The 15,024-nt window shown below is 41.6% G+C and overlaps 1 protein-coding gene across 2 annotated transcripts in view; it reads left to right on the forward strand.

Annotated features, from left to right (window-relative positions):
- dennd1b (DENN/MADD domain containing 1B) overlaps nucleotides 1-15,024 on the forward strand; it is a 120,754-nt gene that overhangs the window by 41,113 nt on the left and 64,617 nt on the right. For both annotated transcript variants that reach the window (XM_086114761.1, XM_086114762.1), the window contains exons 4-7: nucleotides 4,400-4,449; nucleotides 5,612-5,731; nucleotides 11,693-11,762; nucleotides 13,499-13,579. In XM_086114761.1, the coding sequence (XP_085970887.1) occupies nucleotides 4,400-4,449; nucleotides 5,612-5,731; nucleotides 11,693-11,762; nucleotides 13,499-13,579 (321 nt within the window). The remainder of the gene's footprint in view (nucleotides 1-4,399; nucleotides 4,450-5,611; nucleotides 5,732-11,692; nucleotides 11,763-13,498; nucleotides 13,580-15,024) is intronic.

Genomic DNA, 15,024 nt, shown 5'->3' on the forward strand with positions numbered 1-15,024 from the left:
GTTGCCCAGCCCTAATTATATTGTTTTATTCTTTTAAGCCCCAACAACAGAAATATTTGTACTAGACAAAAAAGGTTTGGTTATTGGTATCTGTCTTGGTTTGGAGAAGCAGGAAGCTTTTGGTTGTCTTTATCGGTGTGAAAAAACAGCTATCCATAAAATCTGTGATTCTCAGTTTTCCGATTCAATGTGTTTCGATGAGGCACAAAATGCAAAGTTTGACTCGCAGGTTGCGATGTGAAACGACTTATTTCGATCCTTGCATTTATAAGAACATTTTTAGAACTTGCTCACTTTTGTATTCAGCTTCTTAATGCTGGTTTTGTCCATTTTTGACTTAACCAATTGTGTGTTCGAAACAGCCCAGCTGGGGTTGCATTGCATTAGGAATATCTCTATAGATTTTAATTTTAACCAACCACAAGCACTCCAAAAATAATGTGGGTTGAGTGAGAATGTTTTTAAGACATTTACGTTTGCCTCCATTTGCTCAAATGTTGTTGCGCCCTCCCTGTTGTACCATGTTATATTCTGCAGGGGGCATGATGCAAGGCTGCACTGGGCTGCTGTTGTAGTGTTGCAGTGCACTGATAGCAGGATGGTCCACTGGGGGAATCCAGAGCATTCTGTCTCACTGAGTGATACCCCTGTCTCCACTCACGATAAACAACATCCACGCATAATAGCAACGTCTGCCAACCAAGCAGCGCATTCCTTCCGCCCTGCCCCCGCCACCCACCTTCCAAATCCTCAAATATATTAACTGCCTCTTTTTTTCGATTATCTTAGGAAAATGGCAAACAAGGAGGTATTATATTGTGAGTGCCGTTATTGGTGGGGAGCTTCGCGTGCTGCGTAAAACTGTTGAGGAACACCTTCCTTGGTGCGTTTCTTGTATTTTCATCACAGTGGGGTCAGGTATGATGAAAGAGTGGAGGCAAAAAAAGTGCGTCAGACGCCTAATAGTTATTCTTAATGTAGGTGTTGTAGGAAATAAGCAAATAAATAAATAAATAAATAAAATCCACTTTCACATTGCATTTGCATTAAATTGGCACATCAGAGGAATTGACATGGATTTATTCGCCTGTTCCTTTCAGACAAAACTTGCCAACGCGTGACGTTGCTGTACCCAAAGTACATTTCCTGGGTGGCAGGTTGCCATGTTCACCAAATAAAATGGGTAGCGTTGTCAGCATGACAGCTACTCTTTCCAAACAAAGGCGCACAGACAGTGACTCTTCAGTTTTAAACGTCAGACATGAATTTCCGTCTGTCTGTTACACTTCTGATACGACATCCCCTAAGCTATCAAATGTAATTGATTAAAACAAACAAACAAACCAACATGTCAATCATCTGCAATTGAACGCTTGTTTGTTTCACATTATCATCAATTAGTAATATTTTGTAGTTTCATTCAACTTGGAGCATGCTCAGGATAACAAGTAATAATTTGGTTCCAACTATTTTACTGCTACTTTATAGAGGAAATGCACTAAAGAGCCATCTTTGTTGGACTGGGAAAATAAATTGGCAAACTTAATTTGTCGACACAAAAACTTCTGCCTCAAAACTGTCATTAGGAATTTTAAAACCATATTTGCGCCACCTGGAATCATGTTCCTGGATAAGCTATTTAGCCTCATCGCAGTAAGTCCCATCATTGCTTGACTGGCGTAAAGCATCTTCTGCTAAATCGTCATGCCCGGTTAAACTTGTCTTGGTGTACGCTGAAGCTTCTCTAGCGAATGTAGGTTAGCATCAATTAGAGCTTCCTTCCTCCCATCTCTTATCAACACTTAGCAGTAATAGAGGGTGACTCTAAAGTGACCTGATTATTTTATGTTTATTAATTGAGTAATGGACGGAATAATAGAAAATTTGATTCTAAAAAGTGACATCGTTGTAGCCTCACAACTTTGCTACCTTTTTCCAATATAATGTTTTTAACTGCACAGGTGCACTCCTATTGCTTAGCTCACTTGCATAGTTGCTTTTGTATTCACCCCAAAATGCTCACGAACACTCAACGAAAGGGCAAACCAACCAGACGCGGAGAACGACAATCATTTTTGTCATCCTGATGATTGGCTAATTTCTTAAAATATTCATTCCTTGTACAGATAACAATTGTGTAAAATGAAAATAGTCATCCATTGAGTCCTTGAATAGATCACTAAGCATTGGTGGATAGAAAAGAAGGCTTCATTCTAAGATCTTTCTCACAGGCATAAGATGCCAGTTTGTTTAATGGCTATAGACAAGAGGACTGCAAACGTCCTCACAATATACTGTATGATGCCAATGTACCTGAGGATGACAATCTTATATGTTGTGCAGCCCTTAGAAATATATTTTTATATATATAGCACACATCTGCTGTTTCTATGTCACATTATTCACACGTACAAACACGCACATTCCCGATGGTCCTGTATGAGATCAGAGTCTCGGCAGTCCCTCGACTGTCACTCAAGCACACATACCTGATGTGGGCGGGGCTGTGACAACTTTCAAATCTGGCAAGTCAAATGTTTTTATTTGCAGGCAAAGCGAGTCCCAGTGTGTGTGTTTGGGTTTGTGTACCATATGCAGCGCGCCAAGGAGGGCTCTCTGGAACATATTGGTGCTTGTACATAGTGGTTAATAATAGTAGCAAACGCACACGGCGATGGCAGCTCTGATGTGTGTGACAGTTTTACAGCCGCACACGCTAAGACACAGACATGCATGTGCGCACACACACACACACGCACACACACGCACACACACACACACACACACACACACACACACACACACACACACACACACACACACACACACACACTTACCTCCTGTGCCACCCGCCTCTGTCTTTGTTGACTTCTCAATTCTATCGCAAATTCAGAAAAACAGCTACTTCCCATGCAACGACCTCACCTCCCCCCCTTCCCCTGCGCTTCATTTTTGGGCACATGCACACGAAATATATAGGTGAGTCAAACTCAGCCACCCACACACCAAAGCATGCACACTGATACAAATGTACATGCTTAGCACCCCGACACCCCCTCTTCCCCATCCATGCAAGTAAAGTCCTTGAAGCAGGCAGGAATTCACATATATCATACACTCAAATGCACTCACAATCTCACCCCCCCCCCCCCATTCTGTCATAGCTCATTGTTGCTGTTGCTTGTTTGTCTGTGACAATGCTTGTGTTGTGCTGCAGTGGCAGCTTTATGGTTTGTTAAAGGGGGTTTGGGGGGGTCGCATGAGGGCTTTGGCGGGAGGGGGGGGATCAGTGATTGCTCCCCATGGCGATGTCTTCGCAACAGTATGAAGCAGCAGACATCCAACTTGTCCTCATCAGGATCAATTTATGTGGGCTGGCACAGGGAGACAGACGGAGTGATGGCAGAGGAGCAGCCCAACTCTCTCAGCTCGGACATCTCCCGTCAGAAACAAAAAGGAGATAGGCCTTGGACTCAGTGGCCAAGCTTGGCAGACATGGTGAGATAAAGCGAGACGAGTGAGGCCAGAGCGTAGACAGTCACCAGGATTAGTCTGTGGGCTTGGCGGCAGCTGAAAGAGAGTTAGACGAGCCTTGACGCAGACTGTAGGAAGGAGCGCACCAGCCTGCACCTTTTTTGAGCCAGGAAAGTCAAGAGCGAGGGGCAGACAGACACACAGACAGACAGGAGCGTCGACCCGGTGCTGGGCGGCCGCACGGCTGTTGTGATGTGGCTCACCCATATGGTGCTCTGCTCTGTTCCTGCTCCCTGTCTAAATCCATATGCTGCTGCGAGAAAAGGTGCCCTCCCCCACACCCCACCATATCCCCTCCCACCTTACTTGAAGAGCATGGAGACCCTCCCCTCCTCCCCCTCCAGCCCACAAGGGAGGTGTTGGGAGGTAAAGCCCCGAAGGCTTGTACTCCCCACCACCCCCCTTTACCTCTTAACCCCTCTGAGCTGCTTAGCCCATTGTCGCAACAATCTGCCACCACCGTAGCTTCGGCACAGTGTTTTTTTCTCTTTCTTTCTTTCTTTTTTCCTCTTCCTTCATCCTTTCATCTCCCTTTGGCACCCCATAATCGATGAACTTATTAACTGCTAATTATTCAAGCTGTGGACTGAGGATCCCTGCTTGTCTGCGGAGAAAAGGGACCACGACTACTTTGTTGAGCCACGTGAAGTCGTTGATACGGCCCATTCATTTGGATTAACTGCATTTAGGAGCCGCTGTTTAGTACTTGTCAGATTGTTATCACAAGTGATTAACTTTAATCCTCATTTTGCTCAGCCACTTGATCGTGCCCGAGAGAGTTTTTGTCATATAATACATGGCCATTATTTGTATTTCCGTTTTAATATGTGTTTCTCTAAACTGTGTGTCTCTTTCGTTTTCTCAGGAGGTGCTTCAGACGATACCAAAGTTCTGCTTTCCCTTTGACATGGAAAGGTATGATTCCTCTCCCTCTCGCCTGCTTCCTTGTCCGCCCCCCTCGCCACCGCGTCTCGGTTTCAACCTGTTTTACTCACACTCGCCCGTCCGTACCCACCCACACGCACACAAAACATAATTTACCTTCTGATCACTTGCACAAACTGCTGAGATCCAGTACAAGATCTGCTGTGTTGAAAGTTGCTCTTCACAAAGATGGTGAGAGACAAATTTGATGAACACAATCTTGTATGTATTAACTGAGCAATATCTTCAGTTTTGTGGTTGCCGCTTGCAATGGCAGATTCAAAATATTTGACACGGCTCTCAATCTCATGCACACCACTGCAAACTAAACCAATAATTTAATTTGTATTTCAAAAAAGCACTATTCTGCTTGAAATAGCAGAATTGTTGCCTCCAGTGCTTGTTTGAGCTCAGCTCATTTTCGATTGTATTCGTGGTCATAATTTTATCATTCTTTTGCCCTCGATCCTCACACACGCACACACACAAACACACACATTTATGGATATGTGTGTGTGTGTATATATATATATACACACACACAAAAGGAAGATGAACAAAATCAACCTATTGTCATGTTGACAGTTGCATTATCATTTTGTCACTGTCACAATATAAAGCACGTGAGTATCACTTGAGCCCTGCACATAAATAAATAAATAAATAAATGCATTACGCATGAGTTTAGTTGACATTTTGTGGCAAACACACAAAATATAACCAGTGTTATAAAAAACTGCCAAAAAGTGAGCTTTTGTGGGCCGGCCTTTTTCTGACACATGAAACCACTCAGGCCAACATCTTTCCTCAAGGCAGTGGGGTTTTAATTTTTGGCTTGGGAAAGGGCCATGATATAATTCCCGTTACAAAGAGAGCGAGAGAGACTGTGCTCCAGTGTGGTATCTTTTTTTTTTTTTCTTCCCCCCTCTCCAGTAAAGCTGAGCTGCTGCCATCTAGTGGTACTCGTTTTTTGTGGCGCATGTTTTGTGTTCTCTCCCGCTTTCGAGTTTCTCAAGTTATCATCCTGAGGATGTATAACATAAAAATTATAACTTGAGTTTTATTGTTTGCATAATGCCATAGATGTAATGTGGCCCTTTGTAATACGGCGATTCCTCTTGTATGTGCTGTTGTTCCTCATGTCGTCTTTTAGACTTTCCCAGAGTCATGTTGGACAGAACTTCACCTTTGTGCTGACCGATATTGATGGCAAGCAGAGGTTCGGGTTCTGTCGTCTTACTCAAGGATGCAGAGTCTGCATATGTCTTCTCAGGTAACGCGCACACACATACACACACAGCAAAATATTCATTAATGCTCACATTTGGCTTTCAGAGAGGTGTAATTATCTGAAAAAAAATGTGGTTGTAGTTTGCTCAATTTTTTTCCTTCGGCCGTTCATGAACCAATTGCTGTTGGTATTGTTTAATGTTAAAAGTCAACCAAATAAGGCACACTGAAGGAAATATCACACGAGAGGGTGTGATGTTGACTCACCAACCTTTTTGAAACTGGGAGCTACTTCTTGACGACTGATTATTGCGAAGTGCTTCAGATTTGACTCTGTGTCAGTTACAGGTTATTCATACGATTACAAATCATGATTATTTATATAAAAGATTAAAACGAACACATTTTTTCCCCCGAAATTGATTTTGATTCGGTTACCGGTTGGGTCAGAAAAGAGGGAACGATTTTGATCATTGATCTCCGAAGTAAAAGCAGATGCTTGCAAATATCTTGTTTGGATTCACCACACAAAATAATCAGTCTACTTTCATGAAGGATTAGAAAAATCAAGGAAGATGTACTTTTGAAGGGCTGAACTCAAAGCACTGAGACCATTTTAAGATAAACAATGGCTCGAAATAAGGAATCGATTGTGAAAATAGTTGTAGATTCGTTTGTTGATGATTAATTGTTGATTCATTTGGACACCTTAAGTTCTAATATTTTGCTCCTTTCCTGTAGCTAATTCAGGAAGACTAAATCTTAGAAGGACTCGGGATTATGCACCCATGACACTATTACAATAATAAGCATCAATATCTCTCTCAAACCGTGGCCATTAAAATAGAGCTTTTTTTTCTTATCTTTGTTGAGCTGACTTATTAAATCAACTCTTGCATTCGATGTCATTTGATTGTACCAGTGTTGTGACCAGAAGAAGTCATTTTCATTGATGTACTGTATGTCAGTGTGAGATGTGATGTCTGACGTGGATAAAACAAAAATCTGATGAAAATGAATCAAAATGCCTCTTTCTTTATTTCACCTTTCTCATATGCTCTTCTCTGTTTTTCCAGAGAGAATTGGAATTTGGCTTGTCATGAATGCAAATAAGTATTTTTGATTTCTTGTTGAACTCACCTTTAGAATAAAACTGGAACAAAATACCTTCAAATCCAAGATTTTGTAATATAAAAAAATGATGTATTTTGTCTGGGAAGCCCTACTTGAAATCGTCCACGGATGTCCTGTCTTTTTTTCCTCCATTAATTCCCCACGAGATGAAAAAAAACTCTTAGAAGCAAGCACACCTTTTTTTCTATAGTTTCTCATCCTCAGTCTTCACACCGAGCTGAACTTTGCCAGATTGAGCCGTTTAAATTCTTATCTGCCCACACAAATGTGTTTGTGATTTACCCACAATTATCCAAAAGTTGAGCTTTTTTTGTGTGGATATTGTAAAGGTGGATTTATCCTATCACAGAAGCCGTAAAGGAGAACATCAAACCCAGTTACACTGCAGTTTCTTTGCATAATTACACCCCAACAAAGGCTATTATCATTTAATTCCCGTATAATTGCATGTTGACACAGTGTTTCTTTCTCTTTTTTCCTCAGATGTAATTACCCCACCATTACAAAGAAAGAGCACTTTGGTGCAAATCTCAGTGGACATGCGTGTGCACTTTAGAATAAACTGGAAAATGTGTAAAATGAACCCTTTTTTTTAACTCGAGCATGAAGCAGATAAACAGTTAAATGGGGAAAAGAGCACAAAGCCTCTGTGAGTGAATGTGTGTGCGTGAGTGTGTGTGTGTGTGTGTGTGTGTGTGTGTGTGTGTTTTGGTGGACAGTCGTAATTTTGTCGCTGCTCTGAACAACAATGTCCGGCCAACCCCCAACACACACACACACACACACACACACACACACACACACACACACACACACACACACACACACACACACACACACACACACACACACACACACACACACACACTCTCTCTCTCTCTCTCATTTTCTCTCCGTCTCTCTCTCTCTCACCCTCGTTATTCGGAGACTGCCACTGTGCGACAGCAAAGACGCTCTCAGTCCATAATTATGCATGAAGCTTTGCTGCCTGCCAATTAGCAGAGGCTCCCCTGTCCCTCTCGCCGAGTTAGACATGCTAATTCATTTGACATATGATGTATAAAATTCATTATGCATTCTGAGGACTTCATGGTTAATTTTTAACTGAATTGTGTGTTGAAATCTTATTTTTATATGTGTTTGTTTGTGTTTGTTTTTTTTTAACTGAAAATATATTTGTAAGGGCATTTGAAGCAAAACGTGGAACTACATTTCCTGTCAAATGCCTTGCAGGCACCCAATTATTGATCTTTGATTTTTCTTGCAATAGTTTTATTTGACAATGTTAATCAGGTGTCATATTTAACCATCAGTGTCTCATAGAAGAATTTTAAATATGTCTTCTTAAAATCTGAAGCAGAGATACTGAGGCCCCAATTGAATCCGTACTTCTAATGTACAATCTCCAGTCGATTTGAAATGAAAGTGCTGACAAATGTTTTTGCCTCTTTGATTGTTGAAGTGCCGGGACAATAAAATTGTCACCTCTGCTCACACAAGGAAGTTCCTTCATGAGGGGGACAGTTTTATGTGGACGGAAGTTTGAGAATGCTTTGGCGTAAAAGGGCCTCGGCGTCCTTTCAGGCAGCTGAAAAACAAAAATAATGATTGTTTGTTTTTAATGCCATTTTGATGTTATTCAGTCATTCATCTATTCTGTCATTGCCTGACTTGCCTAAGTGGAAGAATTTCTGTCAGAGATGGTGATTGTTCACTGATGGGGGGGGGGGGGATAATTTCCTGCATTTTACTTGACTGTGGAGCTTTTAGGATATACTTAAGCGACGGCACTGCGCTGGTTAGTGGATGTTTTAACGGGTTCCTGGGAGTGTGGGGGGCGAGTACCGCTTCCTACTTTGTGTGTAACCCTCGACCTGCAAATGTAAAGGTGAAATGACATCTTCCACGGAGGGGTCTCCAAAGTGTCGGATACGTTTGAATATTAGGTGCTTGTGTACTTAAGGAGATTTAAGACTCAGCTGAGAGACCAGCAGTAAAAGTCAGCACCCCACCGGTGATTCAAAGCTATTAAAAAGACAGAAAAGATTGAGCAGGATTAATTAGGAGGTTGTACAGACACAAGAAATATAATTTGTATAGAATCAAGTTCTTCTTTTTGACGTATTGGCGGTTGTGAGTGTCTAATTGTATTTTTAAAATCACTGCCTGATCTCACCGTTTTGATGCATGACTTTCTTTTTTTTAGCCTGGGGGTGGGGTGGGGATGGGGCTGCCGCAGATGAACCGGTTGCTTCTTGGAGTGCAGGGCACTTTGAAAAGACATGTTTAAAAAGGCTTGAACTTTGGGGGAGAGGGGGGTGCACTTTAGTGATGGATGCCGCTTTCTCTATCAGAGGATTTGCCTTGCACAAACACTTCTGAGCAATGAACTGTGACGAGTAGGAGTATATCTCTGAGCGCAGCTCCTAACATAAATTTAGCAATAACAAGAGAACCGAGCTGGAGGATACCAGGACAAATCACTGCATTAAGGACTGATATTAATTTCGCATCATTTTGAATAAAGCAACAACTCCTTTTATACGCTGTAAAACAGGAGTATCGGTTATTTGTGGCGGACTTCTTTCACCACCAATCAATCATGTGTTTCCCTCGAAAAACAAAGAAGGTGCAGTGCAGCATAATGACAGAGTTCTGTGAAGCTTGACGGCTGTTCAGGCAGCCAGAGTTGTTAATTTTTAATTTGTAATTTTTTTTAAACAACATTCACTTCAGCAGTGAAAAATGAAGGATTTATGTCCGGACGCCTGGATTTCTAAACTGTAGTTGTGAAGGAGACAAAAAATGCCAAAGCTTTGTTCTTATGTGTTCCATATGGGTGAAGATTAATTAATTTTTTTCTGTATGGCTTCAACATAAACTGACCTCATCTGCAAGCATTCGTGCTGTATGTTTTTTGACATGGCAGAAATAGGCTGATAGGCAGTCAGCATGTGAATTAACTAAAGCGTGTTTGATTCGGTCGCCCCCTGCAAGTGTGACCCGATTGCGGTAAGTCTTCATGCAGATGTCAAAATAGAGGCATGTTAAGAGGCTGATTGTTTCAGACTAATGGTCACTCAGCCCCTCTGATTGGTGCGCTTGGCTGCACTTCCCCAGGAACCCGCCCTGTCATTGGCCCCTTGCGGATTTAGCGATATGAAAATTTGCATTCGGTTCACTTTATTGTTTTCTCGTTGTCTGTTAATTCCAGTCTACAGAGCAGCCAGTGACCCATGGCCTGGAAGCTCTTCAGTCTCCAGCCGACTGCCAAAGCTGGACTACGACTTACATACTGCAAGCCCACAAAGATTAGAATTCATTGTTTTGTACAAATGTTTTTAATAATATTTGTCACACATTTTAATGAATTTAAAGGACACTTTAGCACTGCGGCGTCCACTTTTGATTCATTGGCCCAATTCACGAATTGCTTCATTGTCAAATAAATGTTCAGAATCAGAATCACCTTTATTGTCATTGTATTACATACAACGGAATTTGGGTGCCACTCCTTAGTGCATTTAGTAAAACAATAAAATAACGGGTTAATAAATACAAAACTCAACAACAACACACAACAACAATTTTAAAACCACATGCATCAAAGACGTGTTAATAAGGCGCAAATGGGAATTTGTGTTTATTTAAAACTGAAATGTCCTTACCTGGAATCATTATTCATGCTGTGTTCAAAAATCCATGTTAAAAAGCAAAAGTGAATGTAAATTCAATATCTTGACGGAACAGCATGTTTTCACACTTCGGTTGCATAACATTAAATCAGCGGATCCCTCACAGCCAAATGAAAAGTGTTGGCCTTCTTCCACCAAGAAAGCAAGCTTGGCCAAGAATATGTCAACCTTGTAAAGAAAGCCATGCTGCAGATGCTTTTAGCTTATGCTGGCCGTACTTAGTGATAAGCTTTAACACAAAGAAGCTGGGCCAACTATATTATGCTTGTTAATTAATTCATTTTTTGTCCATTAATTACATCTTTGTAATATGTGATGGGGCATGAAAAAGAAAGAGGGTAGAAAGGGAGCATGTTGGAGGAGAAGAGAGAGTAGGAAGCATCTTTGGCTGCATTTTAATTGCGCGGCTGTGAACGGCATGGCTATAAACTCTAGCATCCTTGCTGTTCTTTCTTTGTATTAGAATCTGTTATGCATGGATGCAGTAGAAGGACAAGCAAGCTCTTCTACTGCCTCCTTGTTTTGGATGAAAGGACAGATATGAGAGGAATTCATAAAATGCCGAGGCCCATCAGTATGAAGAATGTCATAATGAGCTGATTGTGTGTGTCTGTGTGGTTTTTTTACCTCTACAATTGTGTGTTGTTGATTCTGTTTAAATTTATATTTAAGGTCACAGATGCTATCCAGTTGTGTAATGCCTGTTTTACGGTCTTTTAATAAATATGAATGTATTGTATATTAAAAGCGCCCTGCTCAAAGTCAGTGGGCATGGGCTCATTCACTATCCTAAAGGGGTCCAATGCTGGAGAAAATGGATTCAAAGGCTATCTAGCAAAAGTAACACGGTTATATTCAGCACGTAAGTTATTCTTAAAGCAGGAAAGTAGACATATTTTAATTTTAATTTTTTGGTCGAGTTACTATTAATATTTCATTAGAATAATGCGCCCGAAATTACCTTTGTAAAAAAAATGACTTTTGTGGCTGGGAAACATTTTTAATGGCAGTTTTTGCACAATTTTGCCTTATTCAGGCACATTGGAACTTGTTTTGCTGAAAAATAATCCATTGAATTTTTGCCAGCCTTTTCATATAATTTCCTTCTAAATTCGTGTGGAAATACATTGAAATGTTGGTTCATGAAAACATGCTTTTTTTTTTTGTATTTGTAGTTATCTTCCGTGGTTTGAGATCTACTACAAGCTGTTGAACACCCTTGCAGACTATCTAACAAGACAACAGGTAATCATCTCGTTTGCACATTTAGCGACTCACCGTTATCGGATGTTGTACATGTAGTGATTGACAAGTGCAAACAAGGAAAACAAAGAGGTGGTAATGAAAGCACAGCCCCCTTGAATAGGAAAAAAAAAGGTACAATACTTCTTCTCCACACTGGCGTGATGCTTGTCGTCTTGGGCTCAGCTGTGCTGCTGTTATGTTGACATTTTACAGACCAAACACCGATCTAAAAACTGAAGTTATTCCCGGTGATTTACTGCAAGACAAATCTTTAACACACATACACACACACGTGCGCTCCCAAATGCTTACCACTCGCAAAAGTCTTTTCCCCTGACTATTGACTGCGATATCGCAGCAAAGGGAGGGGAAATGTAAAATATGCAACAAACTGGGGAGATGTGCAACATGTAGCGCAGAGAGGGCTGAGGTGAAAGGAAGAGGGAGGGAGAGACATATCACGCTGTGGGACCGCTTTCACTTGTCATGTTGGTGCTTCTTCCGCAAACCCTCGGAGAGAGCCTTGTTAAAAGAGAACAATCAGGGACGTGTGCACCTTACATAAGCATTTAAAATAAACCGTCTGATTCGAACTGACTCACCCGCATAATGTAATAAATAGGGAGCGAGGGTACGCCGAGGCGGACAGTTAAGTGTGTGAGGAAGAGAGAAGTTTCTGGAAATCCTGGATGCCTTATCTGTTAGTGTGCATGATTTGATTTGTATTTACCCCGCTGCCCGTTCCAGGCGAGAGGGGAGATGTTGACAGACAAGGGAAGACAGAAGAGCGATGAGGGTTTAAGGCGAGGGCTAAATGAACTGTTTCCCCAGGCCGTGTTGTTGACCATGCGTGTGAGCATTGAGCTTCTCATGACAAGGAGGCTGTTCGATTGCACACACCCGAACACCCTCTTCCCTTGCCCCCACCCCACCTCGGCGCTCACTGTACATCTCCGCCCCGTCCTCGCTCGCTTGCGCGCACACGTACACTTCATACATTTACGCATATCCCCACAGAAGCAGTGGCTGCCTGCCAAAACCTAAGCAAAGTTAACTGAGACAGAAAAACATATCAAACAAAGAACAATCCCAGTGTTCACAGTAGCGGCTTTAACTGCAAGTGGCAAAGTGCTGTCCCCTTCTGATCTTCGGCAAGAGGCCCGGCAGCGGAAAATAGCAGTCTTGTCATGGAGCTCATAAATGCTCCTAGAATAATTTCTGAGCCTGTTCTGTGGTCAAGTGAGCTCTCTGAAGGTTTCTGAAAGCCCTTGTCTTTGGAGTGGGGGGTGGGGGGGGGGGGGGGGAGAGTGTGTGGGGGTACGGGCTCGCTTAATTACTGACAGCACTCTCTCGCCTGGAAAATCAACATTGCTGGATAATGGCTGTCTGCAGCCAGAAAGTCAGCCCCCTTGTAACCTTTTATTCAGCTTACACTGTTAGGTCAAAAATTTTGGGACAATGCAATTACACTTCCATGAAAATAGTGGAAAACACGGAGTTGGTTTTGTCTTGGCGGCTAGCTAGTCATCAATCAGCGAGAGCACAAAACTTCTTAGTCCTTTAGATTTTTTTTGGGGGGGGGGTGGCAAATAAATAAATATAACTGTTTAGACGAAAAAAGAAAGAAACATAACAAGGTTTGATTTGCAAATGTACATTTTCATCCACCTATAATAATTGTGGCACCAAGCCCAATGAGTGAATAATGTCCATGTGTCTGTTTGCTTCTTAAACAGAATAATGACTTGAATGACATGCTGAATTCTCTGTACGATCTTCCTGTGCCAAAGCCCTTCACGCCAGTCAACTTGAGTGTGGTAAGAAAAAAGTTGTGTTGATCTAATTTGCCCTTTCTACCCTGCCAAGGCATAGAAACATTTACGGTTTACTTATAAGCCATGATACAAATTCAAAACCTTTCACTCATCTTCGTTATTAGCATCCCACATTGTACACTTGGCAAGTTTGCTGTAAATGTCTCACTCTTGGGTTTCTTTCTCCCAATTTTGTGGCATCATCTCTAATATACACTATACAGTTTGGGTGTCACTGTTCCAGGGCAGGAACGCCTTACTGCAGCGGAAAAGACACAGCACAAATGGATTAGATATCCATAAATCAAATTTGAAACAAGCCTCTTTCAGATGTGATGCTCAATAAAGTTCAACATGGTGACATCAGATAGATGCCATTTGAAAAGATGTGATGGTGGACTGTTCAAAAAAAGACATCCATAAATGGGCACTGAATCGACCTGCAGTGTAAATAGGAGTAAAGCTGCTTTGTGGTCAACTGTTGCATCAACAAGAGGTTAATAACAGTTGACTATAAGGGAATGGGAGAAAGAGGGCAAGAAGACAAAGGAAGAAGGAGGAAAATAAGGCAGACATGGAGAGATTGGCAAACTACGGCAATGGAGGAGAGCGACGGGAGAGCAGGAAAAAGGATGTAGAGCAGGAGAAAATTAAGATGTGCTCGAATGCAGCAGAAACACACCGAAGGCCCTGGACTGGCACTCTGTTTGGAAACAACAAGAACCGCTAGCAGGTTTTACTGAGATAAGCCTGAGCTGTTTCAAAATGGACGAGTCCTTTCATAACTCGTCATGTCTTCTGCTTATCAAAAAGTGGAATGGCTTAATGAGGTCAAGCCCTTCAAAGTTGAAAGAGTGTTTGTGTCCATTCTTGACAGCAACTCCCCTGCTGCGTTTCCACCGCATACATAAAACACACTTTCTTAAACAGGTGGCATTAACCTGCCATCTGATGGTCTTCAGCGAGTATTTTGTGCACTACAATCTCGGTGTTTGGCTTGCTTATCCCTCACTGTGTAACAGCATCAAACACTTTTGTTGTTTTTGGCTTTATTCATAGGGACACTCCTGTTTTTATTTCATTAAATTTTTTTCAGACAGTTAAACAACTCCAGATCCCCGCAAGGATACACATTATTAAGATAAGTTTACAACATGACAATAATATGACACCATCAAAATATCAAAATGAAGGTTAGCAAGTTCAATTAAGATTCTTTAGGATTTCATCTTCTTTTGTGTCAATTCTTTAAAAAAAAAAAGCTTGTGAATCTCAGGGCATCTTTGAGAAAGATGCCGCAAGAACAAAGGTGATAGCTTCATGTGTTTTTCAAGACAAGCCACTTGTTTGATAATTAATTGATGAAGCGAGTTATTCCCTTCAAGTGTTTTTTTTTTAAATCATGCCAGCCAAGAATAGGAACCCTTGTCCCCTTTCATGTGTGAACC

This window comes from Hippocampus guttulatus, chromosome 7 (assembly GCF_054856545.1).
Source record: "Hippocampus guttulatus isolate MCC_2025c chromosome 7, RoL_Hgut_1.0, whole genome shotgun sequence".
In the NCBI taxonomy this organism is placed as follows: Eukaryota; Metazoa; Chordata; class Actinopteri; order Syngnathiformes; family Syngnathidae; genus Hippocampus; species Hippocampus guttulatus.